General features: G+C 35.7%; 1 protein-coding gene across 1 annotated transcript in view; it reads right to left on the bottom strand.

Annotated features, from left to right (window-relative positions):
- LOC309875223 (uncharacterized protein C10orf67, mitochondrial) overlaps positions 1-25,888 on the bottom strand; it is a gene marked incomplete at both ends in the record, with an annotated part of 51,132 nt that overhangs the window by 2,826 nt on the left and 22,418 nt on the right. The window contains 6 exons of the mRNA XM_082754371.1: positions 2,466-2,553; positions 7,408-7,467; positions 7,558-7,655; positions 19,382-19,447; positions 23,093-23,151; positions 24,317-24,461. Coding sequence (XP_082610497.1) covers positions 2,466-2,553; positions 7,408-7,467; positions 7,558-7,655; positions 19,382-19,447; positions 23,093-23,151; positions 24,317-24,461 — 516 coding nt within the window. The remainder of the gene's footprint in view (positions 1-2,465; positions 2,554-7,407; positions 7,468-7,557; positions 7,656-19,381; positions 19,448-23,092; positions 23,152-24,316; positions 24,462-25,888) is intronic.

Genomic DNA, 25,888 nt, shown 5'->3' with positions numbered 1-25,888 from the left:
TCTTAGGAGGAAAAAGAGGGTTTATAAGCTTTGGAAAAGTGGGCAGGCCACTAAGGAGGACTTTAAAGAAGTAGCGAGGCTGTGCAGGGACAAAATTAGGAAGGCCAAAGCTCATCTGGAGCTCAATCTGGCTACTGCCGTTAAAGATAACAAAAAATGTTTCTATAAATACATCAACACAAAAAGGAGGACTAAGGAGAATCTCCATCCTTTACTGGATGCGGGGGGAAACTTAGTTACAAGAGATGAGGAAAAGGCGGAGGTGCTCAATGCCTTCTTTGCCTCAGTCTTTAGCGGCAATACCGGATGTTCTCTGGATACCCAGTACCCTGAGCTGGTGGAAGGGGATGGGGAACAGGATGTGGCCCTCATTATCCATGAAGAACTGGTTGGTGACCTGCTACGGCACTTAGATGTGCACAAGTCGATGGGGCCGGATGGGATCCACCCAAGGGTACTGAGGGAACTGGCAGAGGAGCTGGCCAAGCCACTGTCCATCATTTATCAACAGTCCTGGCTATCGGGGGAGGTCCCAATCGACTGGCGGCTAGCAAACGTGACGCCCATCTACAAGAAGGGCCGGAGGGCAGACCCGGGAAACTACAGGCCTGTCAGTTTGACCTCAGTGCCAGGAAAGCTCATGGAGCAGATCCTCCTGAGAGTCATCATGCAGCACTTGAAGGGGAAGCAGGCGATCAGGCCCAGTCAGCATGGCTTTATGAAAGGCAGGTCATGCCTGACGAACCTGATCTCCTTCTATGACAGAGTGACGCGCTGGGTGGATGAGGGAAAGGCTGTGGATGTGGTCTACCTTGACTTCAGCAAGGCTTTTGACACTGTTTCCCACAGCATTCTCCTCAAGAAACTGGCTGCTCTTGGCTTGGACTGGCACACGCTTCGTTGGGTTAGAAACTGGCTGGATAGCCGGGCCCAAAGAGTCGTGGTGAATGGAGCCAAGTCCAGTTGGAGGCCAGTCACTAGTGGCGTCCCCCAGGGCTCGGTGCTGGGGCCGGTCCTCTTTAATATCTTTATTGATGATCTGGACGAGGGCATCGAGTGCACCCTCAGTAAGTTCGCAGATGACACCAAGTTAGGTGCGTGTGTCGATCTGCTTGAGGGTAGGAAAGCTCTGCAGGAGGATCTGGATAGGCTGCACCGATGGGCTGAGGTCAACTGCATGAAGTTTAACAAGGCCAAGTGCCGGGTCCTGCACCTGGGGCGCAATAACCCCAAGCAGAGCTACAGGCTGGGAGAGGAATGGTTGGAAAGCTGCCAGGCAGAGAAGGACCTGGGAGTGATGGTTGACAGTCGGCTGAATATGAGCCAGCAGTGTGCTCAGGTGGCCAAGAAGGCCAACGGCATCCTGGCTTGTATTAGGAACAGCGTGACCAGCAGGGCTAGGGAGGTGATCGTCCCCCTGTACTCAGCTCTGGTGAGGCTGCACCTCGAGTACTGTGTTCAGTTTTGGGCCCCTCGCTACAAGAAGGACATCGAGGTGCTTGAGCGGGTGCAGAGAAGGGCGACGAAGCTGGTGAGGGGCCTGGAGAACAAGTCCTACGAGGAGCGGCTGAGGGAGCTGGGCTTGTTCAGCCTGGAGAAGAGGAGGCTCAGGGGTGACCTTATCGCTCTTTTTAGGTACCTCAAGGGAGGCTGTAGCGAGGTGGGGGTTGGCCTGTTCTCCCACGTGCCTGGTGACAGGACGAGGGGGAATGAGTTTAAGTTGAGCCAGGGGAGTTTTAGGTTAGATGTTAGGAAGAACTTCTTCACTGAAAGGGTTGTGAGGCACTGGAACAGGCTGCCCAGGGAAGTGGTTGAGTCACCATCCCTGGAAGTCTTCAAAAGACGTTTAGATGTAGAGCTTAGGGATATGGTTTAGTGGAGGGCTGTTAGCGTTAGGTTGGAGGTTGGACTCGATGACCTTGAGGTCTCTTCCAACCTAGGAAATTCTGTGATTCTGTGATTCTGTGAAAATTTCACTCTCAGGTGTTGTATCACTTGCATAAGAGGAAGGTGGATAGCTCTTAACTGCGTTAAGACTTCCAGTGAGAGTGCCTGCAGGACAAGAAATACACCAAACCTTACAGTTCCTGATCATTCTACCTGCTATCAGGTGGATACAAGGGGCTACAGTCCTAGTCTGAATTCACAAACTGAATAAAATTGACATTATGGTTTATTCATATGCTGCAGATGGATGTTATGTTAACCTAATGGTGTATTCCAGTAAAGGTACAATTTACATGTTATTTGTACACATAAATTATGCACACAAGATTCTACTGCAGGCAGCTGAGTGTATCCAGCTTTGCCAATCAGCCCCTGTTAGATTTACCATTTTCACTATCAAATATGTTTGACATAGTATCGGCTAGCTTTTATGTCTTGTTTTATTAGAAAGGTCAGAACAACTAGCGATAAAAACCAAGCATTAAATAAAATAACCAAGTTGCTGTGTCTCTACTTACTGTTTCACCAAAAGATGTACATTTAAGTGCTATTAACTGGCGTTGCAGGGTCTGTCTAAGAAACATCTCATCCTTAATTGCATGCAGGCTGAAAAGATTTTAACATTAAATGAACTTATATTATGTTGTCATTCTTAAGAATTACAATACATAAAATTAAAAACATATTAAAATTGAACGTTTAAAGTAACAAAATAACTATAATGATGTAGAAATTTGATTAATATTGACTCCAGAGCTGGAAATAAAAGAGACTCTAAAATATAAATGGAGGATAGCAGTTATATAACAAATGTAGATGGAGGATAGCCTCAAGCCACCTTGTATGACTGTTCATCATCTGAATTTAATTTCAGAGCACTTTCACAAGCAGTGGCTTGTCCTAGGAGAGGCTTCCATTTAAAATAACTTTAGAATCAGAAAGCTGTCCATATCTTGCACAGCCTAAAGTTCAACTTCTATTTCATAAATTTCAACTGATCAAAAAAAACCTGAAGCTCAGTTCCTCTTATTTAAAGAAATCGAACAATCTACAAATTACTACCCACTGCCGTACCCAAATAAAATTTTGTATTCCCTCAGATTTTGAAAATGAGATGCTTGATTTCACTAATAATGAGTGTTAAGTTTGACTTTAACTCTCTTTACTAAATGCACTAACCTTTGGCTCTTCTTTGACATATGGTTTAAGACTCTTGTGTACATCCCGTATATATGATTTCTATAGGGTGTCAAGTATTAAATCTTCATACCTGGTCATTCTACACAGATTCTTTGTAAAGAGTCTCTTGATATTTTATACTAAGGATGCAATGATAAAATGCATTTTAATGATAGAAACTAAGTATGTTTATGAATATGGCATCTCTTTTGATGTATGAATGTATATAACTTTTCTAAGGAAAAAAACATACAGTTTGACAGAGAAAGAATTGACAAATACACTCTTTTAATCTGCTTTCATGCTACTGAAAAGATTGCTTTAAACATAAAATAGCAGAAAAAAACCCAACAGATTAAAACAGAAAAATACAAATAACATGTCAATAGTTTGCATTTTTTAACATGCTGTCATAAATAAATAATGTTATACAAGACCCACAAACACCATGATACAGAAGTAGGTTAAGTAATAGTAAACAATACTCTCTAGCACAAGTTCAAAATAACCAGTTAGAGAAAATTTATTTTTGTATCTTTTTCAGGCTTTAGGGGAAATAACACTACTGATAAGTAAAATTAGAACAAATTAACCCATAAGTGTTCAGCAATCCATGGGACACATTAAAATACCATTAATATATTGCATTAAGTATATTAAATTAAATGTATGTGTAAAGTAACAGAAGCTATGCAGTGGAAAAATCTATGGAGGGATAGAATGCACACTTTGAATTTAAACTACTGTCCTTTTCCTGTCTGTAAATTTACTAAAACTTTAACCACAGAGTACTGATACTTTATCTAATCAATGAAAATTGCTACCTAATTTCTCAAGGTCCAGCTCATGAGGTAATTTGAACAGCTGTAATTTTTTTTCCTCTTTCTTTACAAAGAAAGGTATTAAACTACTGAAACAAACCTTTTTAATTAAGGTAACCCCCTCAAAAAAAAAAAAAAAAAAAAAAAAAAAAGTATTGGTTGATAAGAATTTCTCTTAAGTAACGGTATTTAGTTTGGATGGTTTGGATTATTTTCCCTGGTATATGTCTTGAAAGTGCAACTAGCAAAATACAGTCTCTTCTGTCTCAAAATAACCACAGAAAGTTCAGCTTCAGTTAAGTAATAACCAGAAGATGACTTGACATGATAGTCATATTTGGTCTTATATGACTCAAATCTTTGACATTTATAAAGATTTTAAAGTAAAAAATCCTGTATCATCAAAACAACAACAACAAAAACTACTACATTTTTACATTAACTAGTACCTTTCACAACAACTATACCAGAATGCATAAAGATATAAATAAGTCTGGAGTTCTGTGCAGTGTTTGTGTCTGGTTAAAAAAGCAGAACTTCATGGGCATTTCAGCTACAAGTAGTATACTTGAAAGAAGTAAAGGAAAACTTAAATGGATATAATTGTTAAGAAAAATGAAAGAGAACTGACATTAAAAAGACCAATTAAACATATTTACATTCAGTGTTCTCTAGAAATTCTTCATGCATCAGGGTGCACTGGCATTGATGATATTCATAAAACACATAGAAGTTATTCTGGCCACAAGAGGGCTCACATATTTTTTATTTAAAAATTTAAAATATAAGTATAATAAAATTGTAATTTATGGCTATGTAAAGCTAAATTCATGAGAAGATAATTTGCATTTATTTAGTAAAACATCAGAAAAAAATAAGCAAAAATAAAGATGTTCCTATAGACTGTTTATATCTCACCAGTAATTGACTTTTTATCAGAATTAATCTCTTTCTATGACAACAATTAGCTATATATAAAATGACAAATTCACCTCTTATTTAAGCAAGTAATTTTAATGGTCTCTGTTAAAAAATCCTCTAGCACCTACCTATTCAGGTAACACAGTAAATACCCATTAAGATAGACCTGAGTAGATAACAATAATAGAAATTTGTTTTTCTACAGAGACTTGCATTATTATTAAGAACACTGATAACACTCTCATTATGTTATCGTTATATCAACATAATGTATTCTCACAATTTTCAAATGAGAGGATAACTTGGGGCCTAATTCAACGAATAATTAACAAGAAACTCTCCACCAACCTTAAGGGTATTGTATCAAACTTCATGAGCAAAAAGTACAATAGTTTGATGTGCAATGCATGTACCTTCATTATTCACTATTCACTATTTGTAGGACAGGTATTACTGTATTTTCACACCTTTGTACAGTGTTGTGGAGATAAACAAACAAACCAAAACCACTACAAAAGAACTGTCCATACAGTAGAAAGTGCAGTTGGAGGCAAAATTTTATATTCTAAAATATGGTATCAGTCCAGCTCAATTTGATACAAACTTGAAATTCTGGATGAAAAAAAAAAAAAAAAACTCAGAAAGAATAAATACAATGTTTATAAGGTCAGATAGATTCCTTCTGGACTCTCTAAAATTGAAATTAAAGTTTGCCTGATTCATCCCTAGAATAGTAGCAAAGATATGACCAAGAACATCTTAAGGCCATCCAGCATCTGCTAGGGCTCTCATATTCTGCCACACTAGGCAACACACACAAACTACTTTTGGCTACAAACCCTGCAGTTTCCACATCTTATCCCAGAGCTTTCAGACTCCAGTTCCTGCGTTCTCAGTAGGGACTCTGAAAGCTCTGACAACCCATTGCTGGAACTGAGATTACTGAGGTTTTCCACCCCAAGTGCTGTGGAGTTCAGTCCTAGTAAATCCTGTTTGTTTCTTCAGAGACTAAAGATCCTGAGTGGGTGCCAATTCATTGGATACATGCTACTCAAATATTTTTCTGGCCGGAGAAAATCATAGCCCAGAAAGATGCCACACAACTTGTTGACCACACTGATCAGTACTAGTGCTCTCCAGAGAGGACTTGTTACATTCATATGGGTCCATATTGGTCCCATGGGACATTACTGTGGATTTTTGATAATCTGTAGTTTTCTACCTAAAATAGCACCGAGCTATGTCATGGCCTATGAAAATGGTGTCACACACATATGTTACATATTCTGAGATGCAGCCTGATGTTATTTAAAAACTGATGGTGTATTTGAAAACTCAAGTATTCTAGAGATAGAAGCAGAGGACTGCACAGTGCCGAGTGAGCCAAACCTAGCACCATCTAATCTGTACTGCCTATAGGAAACAAACTAGCACCAGAACTGCTTTAGGGTTTTATTTTGAGGAACTGGTTGCTTTAATTCAAGCAAGAGTGAATCAATAGACATAGACTGATGCCGAGTGGGAACTAAGATCCAAGGAGGGCCAAGTGGGCATCTGCACCATTAAAAATTCTTTGTCAGTATAGATGTACATGTAGTTGTAGCACATCTGGCTGTTCAAGTGTTACCTACCCTAGGAGCACCATAAGGCTTTTCCAATTAACAGGATTTATATTAGAACCAGCTTTAGGCTAAGGGATTTAATTCATAACTTTTCCAAAGTTTTCAACCTCAGTCACAGCTTCATAGCAAATCAGAAGGCTATGTTGTGAGCAGTTATGCTGGAGCTGTGGGACCCAGAAGCACAGTTCTCAGCAGGTCTTTGTGACTGAGCAGACCTCCATGGGACCCTTATTGTTCACTGGCTGGAAGTTCATTACATTTGACGATGAGAAAATTTGTGGGTTTCAACAAATCAGCGTGCTTCAGCCCAAATTCTTCAGAGTGCAAAGAAGGAAGATGAAGATTCTAGAGAGGCTGGACAGAGCAGAGGAGAAGACTATCCAAGTAAAAGTGTATGTTTTAAAGAGAACTGCAACTGCATGAAAAAACAGATGAAAGCACTGTGATTCTGGGACAGAGAAAAGGTAGTGACGGAAAATGCTAAAGTATGAAACAAGGGAGATGAAAAAGCTTGCTGGAAAAATGGAGCATTAGGAAAGAAGACATAGAGAAACAAACTGGGTCATGAACCTTAGTATTAACAGCTTAAAATCTCATTCAAACCTGCCAGAGAAGGGCCTTAAAGAAATATGTGGTCTAACAGCATGAACACTATTTCAGTTTCTAAAAAACATTGAGTATAAAATCATACAAAATTACCTGTCTGAAGTGTTTATGGTTGTTACGAGCAGGTGAACAAAATTATTCCACTTTTTATTTATTTTCAAATTTTAAATTTACCTATTATATCCTCAGATGCTAATGATGAGGCAACTGAACAATGTATTCAACTACTTTAATTTTCATGAATATAATTTGCAAAATCTATAGGCCATAAATATTTTATAAATGTCATCAATGAAGTTATAATACTAAACCTGTTTTGTAGAGTCTGGAATTTCTTCTTCCATATCTTATTACATTGCTCAGCTTCCTTTCTAAGACAGAAGAAAGTATAAAAAGAAGTAGTTAAATGTAGGGGCTTCTTAAATGTCTTCAAAGCATATCTTAAAAATTTTGGCTACTACCTTGCTGTGGTTTGCCTTTCTTGACCTTTCTTCAGTTTCTCATTTTCTGCAGTCAGGGTCTTTTCAGCAGCTTGCTGCTCAGGTGCTACACATGTTATCTAAATGTAAGTAAAACACTGTTTATTTTCTTAGTTAACTTTGCAAAAAACAAATACAAAGTTTTGTTCATATGTAGTGCTGTTCTTGGGACAAGTTTTCCTATTTTGGGCTGTTTGTTATTTCCAGCACTCTGCTAAAAAAATGAAAGGTCTTATAACCTAAGCCAGCAGTCAGCTCATTTTTCCATTTGTTTCTAAGGGTTGTGGCAACTTTGGCAACTGTAACAGCACTGTGGGTATATAAATGCAATCTTGTCCTTCATTTATGTGTCTGAACCTCATCTTAACTGCTATCAGTGGTAAAATTACTGTTGCCTTAAATGGAGGAGTATTCAAGACCTATCACTACAAATTTTCCATTGCAAAACCAGCAGCCTGTGGAAAATACACAGTCAAGAAATTAGAATGAAGAATTGAACTCTTGATTCTTAGACCTAACCCTGATTTTCATGATTGTGTCTATTCTGGGCCCAGGAATAATTCCTAATCTTTGGTGTTGTGTGGATGTTCCGACTCAATTCAGTGCCACATCAAGGGTAAGAGCAAGGAAAAACCAGGTGCATGGACTTAGAAGGAAGCTATGGTCAATTTCCAGTCTGGGTGATTGGATGGAAATATTTATGCAGGTGCCAATAGAGCACCCCCATCACTCAGCTTAGGCACAGTCTGTGTGACCTTGGATCTTTACTCTCCTTTCTGGGATGCTGATTTCTATTTCCCTTAGATAAATGTTGTGAGAAATTCTGTGAGGTCCTGGGATAAAGCTGCTACATAAATGTCTACTCATACTTTAACACTAAAAGGTAAAAGAAGCAGTAGTTCTGTGACATCCATAGACTTTAAAAAGGGTCAGTGTGTATATACATAGATGTAAAAATAAATAATATATAAACAATCATATTAGCTTGTAATAATTAAAAGATCATCTTGTCAGTAAGTTAATTATTTTGTTTTGTAAGGTATTTGTAAAGGAGGTTGAGGGGAGACCTCATCACTCTCTGCAACTACCTGAAAGGAGATTGAAGAAAGGAAGATGTTGGTCTCTTTTTTTCAGGTAAGAAGCAACAGGACACAAAGAAACAGTCTCAAGTTGCACCAGGGGAGGTTTAGATTGGATATTGGGAAGAATTTCTTCATAGAAAGGGAGGTAAAGCATTGCACAGGGAAGTGGTGGAGTCCCCACCCCTGAAGGTATTTAAGAGACTTGGGGGAATGGCACTAAGGGAAATGGTTTGGTTATGGGACTCAGTAGGTGAGGCTATGGTTGGACTCAATGAGCTTGAAGGTCTTTTCCAACCTAAGTGATTCATAGAATGGTTTGGGTTGGAAGGGAACCTTACAGATCATCTAATTCCAACCCCCCTACTGCTTCTTCAAACCTCACACAAATACATTTTCCATCCTCCAAGAGAGACATTTCATCCCTGTTATATTTCCAGGGTTCTCCATACAGGCACACTGGACATGGATCTGGTAAATCAAATACATTATACTCCTGTCTGCTTGAACAGAAATTTCAAGCTTTCAGTATTGCTTTGTATTAATCCTACCCAGATCAAGTCATCATTTTGTTTTTTCAGCTGCAGATACATTCCACTTTCTTTTAAATACACGTGCTGGTAGCTATGTGGCCAGTTCAGAGGTGTAAACACCAGAATTCAAGAACAGATAGCACTGCGGAGTTATCAGGCCTTTTTAAATAAAGGAAAGCCATTTTTATCTATATACTATGAAAAAAAACAAATTAAATTAATTGTAAATATTAATTATTACTAAATGACTGCAAAAACAATCACATGATCAAATTCTCCTTTCTCACATGGTTTTTACACTGGTGTGACATCCCGGATTTCAGTGGCAATATAGCTGGGTAAATGGAGAGTTTGTAAAAATAGAAACAGGCCCATTGTAACTATACAGAAAATAGCAAACCAGGCAATCATTGTACAAAGCAGCTCTAAATCACAAGCTCTTTTTTTTTTTATTATTTTTTATTTTTTCCTTCTGATTCTTTTTAAAGATCAGAGCTGCTTGAAGTGTAAGGCAAATAGGCTCCTGTAACCCTTACTGATACTCTCACTTTACTGCTGGGGCATGTCAAGGTAGAAGGGACCACATTTAATGACTTTCCCTAATCTGAAGATTCCTAACTCTAGGAATGGTCCCCTGAGGAAGCAGTGGCACTGAACTCCTGTTCAGGATGGCAGTCAAAAAAGAAATGAGTGAGAGGTGCACCTGTGCTTCCTTTAATATTTTACGTTAAACTTTAAAAGTAATGCTAACAGCAGCTACTTTTTAGGCTTCAACCTGTTCAATTTTAAATGTGTGAATTCCTTTCCATCATATTTTTCCAGCTCTCTTATTTTCCTCATAGCAAACCTATTTCTCATTAGATCAATTCAATCCCTACTATGTTTTGATATTCTACTTTTTTTTTTTTTTAATTTCTCTCTCTGAAATCTGTCAACATATGTATCTGTCAAAACTATGCTCTGCCTGTCTGAAAAGAAGAGCAAAACTTTCTGCAAATGTGGAAAGCAACCACAAACTGGATAAAAAAACATCTTTTGAAGGTGAGACTCCAGTTTCATATCACGAGCATATCCAGCTGATCAAACCATATTCCTAACACAGAAGGAGTCTTAATAAATATCTTGATCAGAAAAGTCCTTGCTATTTAAACTATATTTCTTATCCTTCAGCTTTAAAACCTAAGACTTAGTTAAAATTGTATTCAGATTTATCTATAAAATAGCTAAGAAACACTAAACACGATAGGCATGTTCCAACCACTTGGAATATTAGTGAATTTTCATTTTTGCTTTTCAAAATTGGGAACATATCATTTTAGGTATTCATTGTTAGTCATTCCACTCATTGCAGAGTGGCTGAAGCTAATGACACAAATTTCTGCTCCCTTTTCATCTACCCAATGAAACATGGGTGAAGGGCTGAGAAAATATTGCTTTCTTCCTTCTATTAGATTTAAGTTCTCATGTGCCTTCAGTTGTTTTACACTAATGTTGCTCATAGTAGGAGACCCATAAGCCTACTGACTAATCTCCACTGTGAGCCTGAGCTCTCGACAACCACCCTTGGTACATATGGATGGTCTTTAGGCTGCCTCAACACATGGCCATCTGTCATGATTGCATGGTGCCTCTCCACAACTGGGTCGGACCCTTGCCTCAGGGCATTAGGGTCCAGACAATGCTGGTTTAGATGAACAGTTTGGTTAACACTACAAGGGCCATCTGTTCTACAGGAAATCCTTTCTCTGTGTCATTAATGAAGTATTTGTAGCACATAACTATATATTTATTTACTTATGTAAGTTTTTATGTAATAGGAATTATGACGGCATGTTATTTGGAACTGAATAGAACAACTGGCAAAAATACCAGACTTCATTACATATATCAAGCCTACCTGATACACCTGTTAATAGAGATGAAAACCAACCATATATTTAGCAGAGGAAGTAATTAATTAGCTATGGTTTCAGCATGGTTATAACACCTCACTACCTCAGGCAGTGTAAAAGAACTGAACTTGACCTAAACATTGCCTCCTGAAAATCAGAATATGAATCCTATTGAACAAGAATTCCAAAATTTTACTTTGGTAGGGAAAATCTGCTCTTCTGTAGCATGAGTTAGTATATAACATATTAATATGATGATGATAATAATCATATTTCAGGGAAGACATTTCACGTATTTCTGTATGTAATCAAATACGTAATTAATCTCTAGCAAATTAAGCATAGCCAGAATTTAACAACTAAAGTTTTTCATGCTCAATATGCTTTCCATCCACTGTCACTCAGCTTACATACACCAGAAATGCAACTTCTTCATTAGGAAAAAATACATCTAGAAAGGAGCACTTGGCAATTTTGGTAAAATGTCTCCTTCCAACCTCATTTTCATCTTAAAAGGTGAAAGTTTGAAATATAACATATACTACTTACAGCAAAAATCTATTCATATTACCAGAAAGTATTTCACCCTGGGCAAGACTCCTAATTGCCTGAAAGGTTCTAAACATGAACACTGTTGACTGAACAGCCACAAAGGCCCAGCCGGAGAATGAAGATGCAGTGGGTGTATAGACCTGCTCAGGGGGCTTGACAGATTTTCACTTTCTACTTAGTGTAAATGTAGAGGAGCATTCTAAATATCAGACACAGTGACCTGGGAATCTTCTATTTTGGGGAATTTCAAGAATCTTCTTTCTTCTTGCATAAGTTATAAAATTACAATTACTTCAGCCATTGTAAAAAATAAAATTAAAAAAAATCTAGAAGTTGTATGTATGTATGTACTAGCCAAAGGTTACCGCCCTCTTTTTGGGTGTACTTATAGCTTCCACAGTTTGCAGTACAAGTGGCATCAAAATGGTTTTATAAATTTCTGTTAAGATCTTATGGAAAATTAATTCCTTTTAGTTTAGTTAAGTTCAAAAAAAAAAAAAAAAAGTAAACTTGAATGAACTTCAACACTATCAATAGAACAGATTTCAACTCTAATAATTATAATGCTATTGTAAGACTTTGCAATAACATTGAGTAAACCTTGAAGAATATAAATACTGAGGAAGAAAACCATTTGGTCTGTAATAAATGCTATGGTTTAAGGGATGAATTTAGGGAAGATAGGGAACAGAATGAACCCAAGAAATGGAATTAAAAATAAAAGTAATGAAGGTATGAAACAGATTTCAGGAGAACTGTGGCAATTCTCTTTGGCAGTCTTTATACTCTACTATTATATCCTTCTCACCATTACATTACTTGAATACGAATTATTTGCTCTAAATGGATAAAATAATGAAAAAATATTCAGTAAGATAAACCTCCTCATTGATGGGACTAGCTAGTATGATCTACTTTTCCATCTCTAGTCTGTTTTCCTACTAAATACTATTTCTTCTTGTATCTACCTTCTATGTTGTCAACAGTGCAGTATGCAGTCATCTGCTGCCACTGAAACTGAGGATAAGCAGATATTTTATTATTTTCAGTATCTTCATTCATAACAAAATGGATTTTCCTCTGTAAATACAATCCCCATTTAGATACATAAAAATTTCTAAGGCAAATGCAGGTGTCCCCTGAGCTACCTACAAAACAAAATTACACAACCAAATCCGCTACAATACAAAGACTGAGCAAAGTATCAGCTAACACCATATGTGTATTTAATAGTAATTGAATAGTAATTTAACTTTATTGACTGTACTGTTGTGTGCTCCTTCAAACCCACATTCAAAAAATTAAAAAACCCCATACAGCAGAAACGTACCAATATCATTTACTGTTCTATTCATTAACAGTAGATTATACCTTGAAAACACTTAAAGCCACGTCAAAGTCTGTGTCGTTTCTGAGAGGGAATTATATAGCAAGACTGTTCTCATAGTATCTAAGGATCTTTTCTGGTGGGTTTTACACAAAAATCTCCTCCTGCTTGACAAGAAAATTGTCCTTAAAATGAAAAATGTTTTGTAGACAGTACAGAGGCTGAATTTCTGTTGAAATTTTATGTTATTGCTATTGAGATTAAAATTTCATGTTGTTCCTGTGAAGATTTTACTGTATGATTAAATTTTTAGGACAAGTAGAGATCTGGGTAAATTTCAAAGCAGTACTTAAATTATACTGAATGCACTACATATGGATAGAAAGTAAATTCTTCGGTAAAGTATATTCCTCTATGCTTATTACATTTGAGATGTAACTCAGTAACAAATAGATAATTATTAATGGCATACCATTTTTTGGTTTAAGACAATCAAATATCACTTTCAAATATTACACAAGTTTCAACTAATCTAGATGTTCAGTTAATCTCAACATATGGCTTGTTCTCAACACATGCTGCAGATTTCCAGATCTAACTCTGATTAATAGGATATGTCAAATAACTGTTGAAGGAAATCCAACTTCAATAAGTGAGGCTGATTAACACATTGATTTAGATATTAACTTCTAAGCATCATGAGTTCTATTTATTTATTTATTTATTCATTCTCCTATTATTTAATTTTTTAGGAAGATCAGAGATATCAATAATCCTTTACTCAAAGGCATTCAATCTAACTTTAGGGATAATAAAACATTAAAAGATCCTTTGTTCTTATAATGGTTCTCTATGTTTATTCTGATATAAAAACATTCTGCAAAAGTTAAAGAATGTCTTCAAATATACATACATTTTCCAGCTGATTATTTTTCTGAAGTACATGCACATACAATATAACTCATAGCAAAAGAGAAATCCAAACCGTTCAACTCGCCTCACACTTTTGGTGAATGACAGGATGTGGTACTACGTACAGATGATAAATTATATTCTTATTTGATTATGATCACATTCATAAAGCTCACAATAGAGTGATGGTTTAAATAGTTCAACCAACTAACTCAAATAGATTCACAAGTGCTAATCATTCTTACAAAGGAGCAAAGTACAAGTTTTAAAGGAAAACCTTCAAATGCTATTAAAATTTTAAAAGATTTCTCTGTATTACTCTCACATGTTCTTATACTTAAAGGATTCCAAATCTGGCAAGTGAGTAGGAGGACTTACAAGAACAGGCTGTCTTTGGAAAGTGAGGACAACTTATATAAAGCAGACCACACTTTCTCTCTCTTTCTCTCTATAAACCAAAGAAGTGTTTTTGATCATTCAGCATGAAAAAGGAGATCATAAATGGAAAATAACCCCTTTAACATTAACAGCAATACAAACACATATAAATTTCTTATAAAATCATTGAGGCCACGGCCACAGGAATCCCCTCCCATGCCATTTCAAATGAAAACAGATTCTCATAAAGGACAAATTAATTCCCTGAATGAACTGCTTTGTGGAGTTAATACATTTATTTGACCATGGGCATATTTTAAAGTGTTTGAATGGTGGATGACAATAGGCTTTTCAAAGCTACACTAAGCTTTAAAACTATTTAAAAAAAATTAGTTATGTAGTCACGAGTATTTTATTTGCAGACTCTCCCCAATCTTTGCTTTCATCTCAAGAGAATTCAATGATTTCTTATTATCTTTGAGCAGCCTTTCAGTACTGACAGCTACAATGTAGTAAGAACACTTCGTATCTATTCATGTTTGCCAGACTTCTTTCAGATGTATATATTCAGGAGGATATACATATACATATACATATACATATACATATACATATACATATACATATACATATACTACATGTATATAGGATGCATATGCTATTGTTGCTTGAAGACTGGGAGGAATTAAATGCATACATTTGCAATAACCAACCATACCTCACGACAAGTATAAAAATGTGGATAAACTCCAGGATCTTTGTGACAGGTTATCTCAGCTGATTCTCAAGAGCCTCTCAGCACCATTTAGGCCCTACCAAGGATTTTCCTGTTAGCTAGTAACTCAGGTGAGAGCTTTAACCAAATGCCCTAGCAGCATTTTAAACTCTGCTTCTATTTCTACACTTCCTTCAGGATCACATCCTACTTAGTAAATCTTGGTGAAATAAAGGAAGTGTTTTTCTTGTGGATAAACTTGATTCTCAGCTTAAGAAAATAAGAAATAAAAGTTTATTCAATACAGGGACTATCTTTTAAAAACTTACAGTGCTGTGCAGTACAGTAAACTATTGGTTTTCTGCAATACTATGGCATGTACTTAAGGTAGACTTTGTGCTGCTTTTGGTCTTGAAATTTGTAGGTATTTTGTCAAACAGCATCCCACTTCTCTGTCTCTGCTTCGTGGCATTGTATTTTTAGGTAAAGCACTGCTGCCTGTGGACAACACTAGGATTTGGGGCCTAGTGTTATAAACGGCGATCAGTATTTTTAGCTACTTAGGCGGTAAAACAATAACAAAAGGATTTCTTCCAGCAGATTCTTACCTTGAAAATTGAACTGATATCAGCTGGACAAACCTTGAGCTAGGCTTACTGACTAATTATAGCTGTCAAACATCATGCCCTGCCATGTTCACTCTGTCTAGATTAAAATGCAAGGAACAGCCAGGAACATTTAAATTCAAAGGGACAGTGAATGGAAGATAAGGACCAAGTCTAGGAGTGTTGTTATTTAGATACAGTGGAAAAAAAAAATGTAAAAGAGTAAAGTTGTAGTGAGAGTACAGTCTTACTAGTACAGTGTAATGGAAGTATTTATTTATTCAGCTAAAACACAAATATAGATTTTAGAAAAAACAGTAGAAAAAAAAAACTAGGTTAAGACAAATAAAGTAGAGGTATAACACAAGCAGAACACTGCAATATTAGCTAGTAAAATCTATCTGTATTTTACTTAAAAAAAGGTAATTGCATACTTCTTTCTGTGCCACACCCAAGACACCTTGCATTTTTGTCTCAGTGTCAACTCTCTTCTCCTTTCGCTGCTAAAATGAACCACCAGGAAATATGAACACAATTATATGCATAAACTTCTGGAAAAAGTCTAATACCAACTCTTCCTTGAAATTTATAAAAAATATTAAAATTAGAAAACAAGAAGCATTCTTTAAATAGGATATTCAAAAGGCAAGTGACTTTGCAGATACAAAGTTAGTTGTGTTAGCACTTAGATCTATGACAGTGAAAAACTATTTTTCAGTTCACAGATAGGGGACATGATAATTGGAAAGAAAAACACTTTTTCTTCGAAAACTCTGTTGGATATGAACTAGGACTGTTAACAACATCAGAAAGTGACAGCAACTCTTGGCTTGCACTGAGTTGTAACAAAGCCAGTAATTTCTGTGTTACTGCGCAACATTGATCATAAACTTGTATTACTCAAATGAGAGGAAAGCAGGAATATTGTTTATAAACAACAAACCCCACAAATATTGAGAGAATCATTAAAAGCATGCAAGAGGGGAAAAGATTCCCTTAAGATTTATTCCAGAATTTTACTATTGATTCAAATCTGTGTACTTCTTTATTGATTCTGTTTTGTAATTGTTCATCTAACATTATTATATTTTTCAGGTTCAAGCTATTAGGAAATATCATTTTATATCATTTTATATCACTTTCTAGCATTTCAATTTATTGTAATAAAGTCAAAATATGCAGAACTACATGATAATACAAGAAATATTTTATTTATATTATAATCTTCATGAAATTGTTTTTAAAATTGCTAGTACTTAGAGATCTTCTGAGAGTGTAAATGCTTTATTCCAGTCATATGTCATGGGATTTATATTTTCAGGATTTATATATTTCAACCTTACTTACAAATTACTTTTTACACTCAGTGCTCATTTCTCTTCCTCTTGAGCACTATTGATTCTGAGAGTGTTTTTATTCTCTTGCTTGTCCATCTTTCATTTCCACATTTGTATGCACCCAGAGTATCAACAAGAAGTCTCAATGAGCAAAGCGTATAAGGTCTCATGGAGTCTACTCCTTCCTTGCTGATTCCCAGAGGATAAGAATTCCACTTTATTTCCATGTTATTTGACATTCCCTGTGCATAATACTGCTCTGTCTTATCTAACTTACTTCATTAATGCTATATTTCATGATGATTTGTTTGATAATATGCAATGGAAAGATAAGGCCACAAAAAGTTGCATTTTAAATAAATGCAAGGAGGTACTACAGGGTAGTCAAGGTATCTTCATCTCATTTCATAAGGGACCATGATGCATGCTTTCTGTACATTTATTTTGGGACACCACAGGACCTTAGAACCAGCACACAATGTATGTCCTAGATATTTGGTGTGCCTGACTGCAGAGAGAATTAGGAAGAGAGGGAATAGTGAGGCCAAACCTTGCTCAACAGCCTTTGCAAATGTTGGACGGCTATGTGCTCATTTGTTTTGAACTCAGACTATTTCTAACCTAGAAAAATTTTCCCAGTTCATTCAGCAAGATCCCCTTAGATGAAGCATTTCTAGGTAAAAATTTGAACTACCTCTGTGGTGAAAATAAACAGAACTGAATATCTAAGAATCAATCTTCATTTTTCAAGATAATTTTATTTTGAGTACTGATTTTTGTCATGATTTAATTAAAGTTTTCTAATCTCTGTATTTTTTCATACATTAAGATCATATCAAACCTGACTATCTAAGCTTTAGTGTAAAAGATTCCACAAGGATTTCTAGAACTTTCACAACTCAATGTGTAATTCACTTAAAATTATTTTTAACACAAGTAAAATCACTTAAAACGATTTTTCTAGGTACCTCAGCTAGGATTTGAGATCCAGAACTGAGTTCTTCTCATGTTACATATCAGTTCTGAAATGTACTATGAAGCCAAATCAATTCTCAGTTATACCATCTAACAACAATGCCTTCAACTGCTTTTGATAAATATGCAGATTTACAAGTCCACAAATCAGACTGCAGTACTTAGCTAGCATTCTCTACTGGCACATTCCTATCCCATAAGACTTTCCTAGAATGAGCAGAGTGTATAGCCTGAGTTAACAGACTAAATGTAGACAGCCAGCTTTTAAAATCTTTCATTCATCACTTCCTAATTCCAACAGAATCCCACTTACATACTCAGGAGAAAATAGATTTTCTTTAAATGTCATGAGAATGATAAAGTATTTGCATTATGAAGATGCTGATTAAAATGTATTTAATAGGCAGTTATTTTTTTTTTTTAACCCTCATCAATTGATTTGAAAGACCTATTCTATAACTTTATATTTTGCTTTTCTCTAGTTTTAAAAAATGCAGTCCTAAAAAACTTACCCAGACTCACTGAAACTGAAAATTGAGTAAGGTCTGCAGGATTGGCCCCCCTACTAAAAAAGCCCAAGACACATGGTGCTGAGATTAACAAAACAAAGTAAGTAAAGCAGCTATGACTTGGCACAAAGTTTGACAAGCTGCAGAAAAGCAAATGTTTAAATAACTGAAGTGGTACTGATTTTCTATTCACAACCTTTTCTCTCCTAAACAGTATCATATTCTTTTCCAGCACATTTAGATTGCAAGTCAAGCTGTGTTTTATTTTTTATTATAATAAACCCAGTCAGTTTACTGTAACAAAGACATACTAGTGGTGATCAGTGTGAAAGCCAGTACGAAATCAGGCTAGGAAAAAAAAAAAGTCAAATGGTAAAATAAAGGACCAGCCGTCTGGAAAGTTCCTGAATCATGTAAAAAGAAAATAAAAGGCTGTGTTCTTATGAGACTAATGCAGAATACAAAAATATTTTAAGACAAAACTCTGTATCTTTGTTTACAACATTTGTTAACAGCAGCAGCAAATCTTTCTAAATAATGTTGCATTTAAATATTTTTCAAGCCCTCCTAAAAAAATATTAGTGTTCTTTTTTTACAATATAGTTCTAGTAGTGTTGTTTATCTGTTCTTCTCAAAATACCATTTACACAAAATAAAACTCTAACACATTTTTGCTGTGTGTGTTTTTTTTTTTTTAACATGAAAAACAACTTCCTGACCTAATACATATATCTATTATATATACATATAATATATACATATATTATACATATATTATATACATATATATACATATATTATATACATATAATAGATATATACATATATTATATATATGTTGTATATGTAATATATATATGTATTATATACATATATTATATATATGTGTATATATATATATAATCTATGGGTATTAAAAAGTTTTTGCATGTTTTATCAGATTTTCAGTAAATGATGGTTTACCAAAAGTACTGTATACATAAATATCTTACCACATTGTTAGCTAAGAGTCTTCCATTTTCAAGTTCTGTCTTCATTTGTTCTTGAATTTCAATCAACTAAAATATAAACACATGAGAGTTAGTGTTGGATTTCTTATTATAAACAGGCATAATTCTCTAAAACTTCTTTCTAGATACAGTCTCCCTGATCAGGAGACTACATGTGGATAAGCATTTTTATATTATAACTGGTCGCAGATAGGCAGCTGGACTACAGCTGGTTACTTTCATGGTAGGATTTAATAATGCCATGAGTCACACATAGAAAGTTCTCTTGATGTAAGCAAAATAAAGTGTGATGTCATGTGAGGTAGGAAGACGACAAAAACATTAGAAACAGACTTCAATGACTTACACTCAGAAATATGGCTGTCAGTGAGTTGTGGAAACCTGTTACAGTCATACAGCAGTGGCAGTGGCAATCCTTCTGTTACACATTTGTGTAAAGATAAGCAGAATTCTGTATAACCTGCAGTGAATTCTAACAGATCCTTGTAAAATACACTTCGCAGGGCAAATTATACATTTAGCCTCAGCGAGGACAAAGGATTGTGCCTAAGGAACAATTTAAGCCTGACTTTAAAACGAGCCTTCAGAAGTTCTGGGATCAAGCTTGGTTAAACAGTTACACTGCATGGCAAAACGTCCTTAGGTTCTGCTGGTTTTGAGCTGTCAGAGCTACTGTCACTTGGGACTGGCAAGTTAAACATCTATATTTCTCAGCGTCATGAAGAAGAGAGTTTGTTACTTACTGAATTTGCATTTAGAACATATTTAAAAGGGGACAATGTTGAGTACAACACTGTCATTCATTTTCTTTCATAAAAATGGAGAAACGCTCCCCTTCAGCATAATAACCTAGAAGCTGGAATGCTCAGCCACAAATCAGGGCAGCCTACATTGTATGCCTCTAGGAGTTTTATGGGGCTTGATTACAATATCCCAAGTCATGGAAAAGTAGCTTAACTACCACTCTATGATGAGAATAAGCCACCAGTTCTGTTCAAGCTGTGCCATTGGACTCAAAGAATATGAAATTCATGAGACTAGATACAGAATACTCATGCATGAGCTTTGTAACATAGCAAAGCTGTGACTGCATGAGAAAGGGAGAACATTGTGTTTTGACTTACTAGATCATTTATGAATTTTACATTAGATTATGAACTAAGAGGAAAAAAAAAAGACAAAAACACCAAAGAAACAAAACAACAACCTCCCCCACTAAGCACACACACACAAAACCCTAACAAAGGTACTCAGCAATAATCCAAAGAACAAATGTACAGAAAAGTTCCCTCCTCTATGCTGAGTACCCTTGCCTGTCATCTAGAGATTATGCCTCTTCTGTGCTTGCCTTCCGTGCACCCAGCTTTAAAGTGAATATTTTCCAAACAGAACACAGTGTAAACTAGCAGTTAAATCATTGGTATATAGAACTACATGTTCAAATGTCCTCAAGTTCACCAGAACCCTAGGCAAGTGCTCTAGTCCTTATGAGAAACTCGGTGCATGCCATCTCTTATGAAGCTTTGGGAGAAATCATAGAGGCAGCTGCCCACAGGCAGGGCACAGCTTGGCTGCCTGGGCACAGGAAGAAGTTTTAGACTCCAAGACCCACTTACAATACATCAATCAGTATTTTCTAGCTAGTCAGTTAAGAGACAGAGCTTCCAACATGCTTCACCATCACTTACTACCAGATGATTCAACACTGAATCTGCTTCAAATCCCATTTTTAAGTGTCAACTTTTCCTTGTATAGCATCCATAGGATGCTGATGTCTGCATCAACTTTATGAACTCCATTTCTGGAGTGAAATTCCAACTGTTGGGCACTGCAGTAGTGCATGTCTTCTTGTCTGGCTCCTCTTTTTAAAGATGAAAGAAGAATTTACACATATTCTGCCTATCAAGTGAACATCTTTCAGTGGGATATGCAAAGGAGGGGAAAAAATGTCAGAAACTTCAATAATTTGGTTAATCGTTTAGAACTGTAGCTTTTCTTTTGGGAATAGAAATAATCCGTTTTGTTATCAGAATTGTAATGAGAAGGAGCTATCCAAAGGCTTCTGACAGCAATACAGTCTTACAGTTTATCTAACTTGACTGATACGTATTATGGATAGTTGTATTGGAGGAAGTTTTGGAGGAAAGCACATGATCCACATTTACACAAATGCATCACTTTCAAATCATGTGAGAGGAAGGTAAAAATGTTCCTATGCTTCTACTCAAACCCACAGACTGAGGTAGTATCTATGGGAAGATACTGCATGTTAGAATGCCCTCCATTGTATGGAGATGAAGTGAAAGAAAATAAAGAGTAAATTTCAGGAAAAAATTTCCTGTGAGTGAAAAAATGGAAAAAAATGTACTATATAAAATATTATTTGGACTTTGCAACTATAATAAAAAGAAATGTTCAATATAGGAACTAATGACAGCCACTTTCTTTACACCATAATCAGACTTCAAACCTAAGCGGGATTCCTGAGCACTGTCACACCTAAACATCAACAAAACTAACAGAAGCAACTCTTCTTTGACTGACTAGAGCATTAGGCAGACCAATTAAGTTTCCACTTGTGATTTTAGATTTCATGTATAGGATCCTGATAGTTTTTAAACTTTAATTAAATTAACCTATCAATACTCTTGTAAAGATAAGTAGGTACCAGTATTTTCAGGGTGGGAAACTTGGTCATAGAAGACAGATTCATCTAAGGTCACAAAGAAAGTCAATGGAAGGGATGATTTTAGAACTCCAGTGCCTCAGTCATCATTTATCCCCTACCCACACCCCCAAGCCCTTCTTTAAATGTTTTTATTTATTTATTTATTTATTATTATTATTATTATTTTTTTTTTTTTTGTGAGAATTTACTAATGTTGGAATAAGGACATAGAGGCATCACTATTTCCATTATACTTTACCACAAGGTGAGTTTTCTACAAATCCTTTTGGAAATGTTTGACAGAAGGAATGTTCTTTACAGGAATTTAAATGTTCTATTAAAAATGAATAGGTCTCAGGAATGAGAACTATACACTGTCAAAAAAAGTAATCTGAGAACTATCACAAGATAGAAAGCCGACTGGAAATATATCTAGATGTTATACCAGGAAGATGCTAAGACCTGTCAGTGTTTTATTGAGATCACTTCTTAATGAATACATATTAGCATTTAAAAGTTATTTTAAAGATGATTTTTATAACTTGTTCAGTTACTGTTTTGCTCATATATCACATAAATAATAATTCATATACATGAATAACTCTATCTATAAATAGCAGAATATTTAACAAATCGCAGATTACCAAAATTAACTTTTATTTTTTAATTAACTAGCTATTTGTGTATGCTCTTCTTCTTTCCCTGCCTTTGAAAGGTTACTGAATGTGTTTCTTTTTATATTAAAGTCATCAACCATTTTACTGTAGTTTATTGTGGTTCAGAATTTTCTCTGCATTTTAACAAAAGTATATGATATGATGGGATGAGAAACCACCATCCTCATTCAAGCAACACTAATTCTCACTCTACAGTGAGTTACACTACCATAAAACAAAATTTATCATCATTCAAGTTAAAGTCTATTTCTCAGCTTTCCAGCACTGTTTGGTCTATACACTGGTAATAGTCCAAGCTCATTAGTGTTCTACCAGGGATGTAGCTCATAAATGCAAAAATTGCAGTACCTTTTGAATAGTTCGCTCATCAGTTTCCATTTTTAATCGCATGCTTTGAACTTGTCTATCTGAAAACAAGAGGAGAAAGAGAAAAAACATGAAATTACATGCCCACATGAACGTATGCAAAACGTTTGCTTCAGGTCAGTCTATAAACCCAGTGGAATGCACAGTGGATGAGAGCCCTGGCAGAACGGTGACCTTCACAACCGCCCTTGACATTCACAGCCTTCTTCCTGCTGTTCAGCCGGCTGGTCAGATAGAGATTGAGGAGTAAGTTCAAGAGCCAAGTGTGACTGAGTGCCCACAGCTTTTCATTAATACTAATTCTGGACATCCTTGCTGTTAGTCACAGCCAATACAAAGTGTTTTAGCAGGTGGTTCTTTATTGCTCATACAAAACTACCAAAAGATGAGAAGCACCATGGAATCAGATGATAAACAGGAATCAGGAATATATTCTATATCAAACTCATCTTGCCACTATTAAAGGTGATACCGAGCCTCATCTATGTGGACATAACAAAACAAAACAGCCAAATACTACTCTACTGCCATGGCTTCCAGTCTTCCATTAAATATTTCACACTGCCAATGTATGAAAAGTAACTTGTACGTAAAGACTGTACATTGTCCTTCAAGGGGAAAAAAACAACTCCTTTTAAGATCTGTAATAAAGCAAAGGTATGAAAGGTAGTGACAGCTTATTTGATAGAAACTGATCTGCTAGAAAACTTCCACATAAAACACAAAAGTAGGTAATCAGATGAAGAAATGCGTATTCAGATATTTTGCAAAGCTCAAAAACTACTCTAGAGAGAGTAGGTTTTAATACAGTTCCGTTAAGATAAAACAGTAGACCATCATTTTAAAATATCAATATCTACATCCAACACTTTTCTATTTCAGTAACTTTAGCACATGTATCTGTCACAAAATATGAACTCTAACCACATTGCTAGGCAATATCAGAAGTCTCAAAAGCCACAGCAAATATTCCTTTGTCATAAATTAAAATTATGTAAATATATGCATTAAAATTAGAATAAATATGTATGAATTTCTGTACAAATACATACAAAATTAGCATTCAATACCAGAAAAAGACAACAGTCCAGAAATGAGTTGCTATCCTTCTGAAGCATGCTAACAATTAATTCCAACTTTAGTAACATTTCTTACATGTTGCATTTAAGCTGATCATCTTGATCTAACCGCAGTTTAAACTTTTACCTAGTGCATATTTTTCTTTTTCAGACTGTTTCAGAGAATTTTCAAGACGAGAAATCTCGTTGCGCAGTTTAAAAACCTCTTCATTGAAAACCTCTCTCTCCTTTTCAGACTTTTTTTTTTCATGGTCATCATCTTCAAAGACAACCTAAAAGATTGCGATGCCTTGAATTTGTAAGTAAGGAATCAAGGATTTAAACACGCTGCACTGTTATAATATTATACAACACAGTATCATATAATTTCTGAATTCTATTACAGAGTCATAATATGAATAGAAAAAAAAAGTTGTGACTCTAAATGGGTCCCCGCTAGAAGAAAGGCTGCAGTACATTATATACAAAGACCATAACACATGGGGACATTTTATTGACAGGAATAATGCATATCATACTGTTTGTGTGCCCTCATCATTCAGGTCAATTTATTATGGAGGCTGTGTCCAGGAAGGCAGCTGGGGCCTATCCACCCACACTTCCCCCTGCGTTTATGAAGTGCTGTCCGTAACTAGGCAGGCAGGAGAGGCTGTGGACAGGCAACACCAGGGGGTTGCAAAGTGCATGGCGAAGGAGGGGGGCTTGTTGCCTTTGTGCCATTTCTCAGTGACAGTGCTGCCAGTGTCATGAGGAGCACATCACATGTCAAAGCGGTGAAGTTTTCAGGCTGGGAGCCGCATGGAGTCCATCAGGCCTTCTGATATCAACACAGTTGGTTTTCTACTTGGTGTCGGAGCCACCCAGAGGCAATTCATATTCTGAACATTAACATGGCTTTGCATGCCTGTCACACATAGACCGTGCAGGGGTTTAATGCTATTGAAGACTACGGTTTAAATCTCTATGCAAACAGTGATTACCTTGTAAGAAGGTTCCAGGATAACATACAACAAAAGACTTTAAAGTTATAGTTTTAGTAAAGCAAACTCATTTACATTTTTATTATGCGTGTCCTTTGTTTAAATCTTGCCACATCCATTATGGAAAAGACTTCTTATGCAACTGAAGCTTATTGGGACAGCTACTCTTTTTTTCTTGTTGGTTTCAAAGCTATTGAAAACATTTGAATATATTGTCTTATGGCTGTCTAGATTTTACTGCCACATATTTCTTTTAAAATTATAGAAAAGCTTTCAAGCTGGCACGAATCTTTATAGTAATACCAGAATATTAACTAACTCCTGAAACCATTTAAAATATTAACACAAAAGAGAAGACTCAGACAGCAATTACTTCGCTTACTAAGGAAAACTTAGGATATTATTTGCTTTGCTTGGTAAAAATATGTACTCTTTTTAAAAAATTACTTGAAAATAAAAATGTTAAAGAACTTTGAAAACAAAATTCAAAGGTTTTCAAATGACATATAAACTTGAACTATAATGTATTTATGGGTTAAATTTAGTCCAGAACTTTATGTTTTTCCTCAGAAAGGACAGTTTTGATCTCCAGTTTACCAGAACAAATTATCGATGTATTATATAAAGCCACAAAGTTTTCACTGATTTTATAAGAAATCATGTAAATAAAATGTCAAGTGTTTTGAAAAGTAATTCAGACCACTTTGTGTCTCCCCTTC

This window comes from Aythya marila (assembly GCF_965140915.1).
Source record: "Aythya marila genome assembly, chromosome: 2".
Lineage (NCBI taxonomy): Eukaryota > Metazoa > Chordata > Aves > Anseriformes > Anatidae > Aythya > Aythya marila.
The sequence above is the reverse complement of the archived record's forward strand: the minus strand, read 5'-3'. Positions and strand labels throughout refer to the sequence as shown.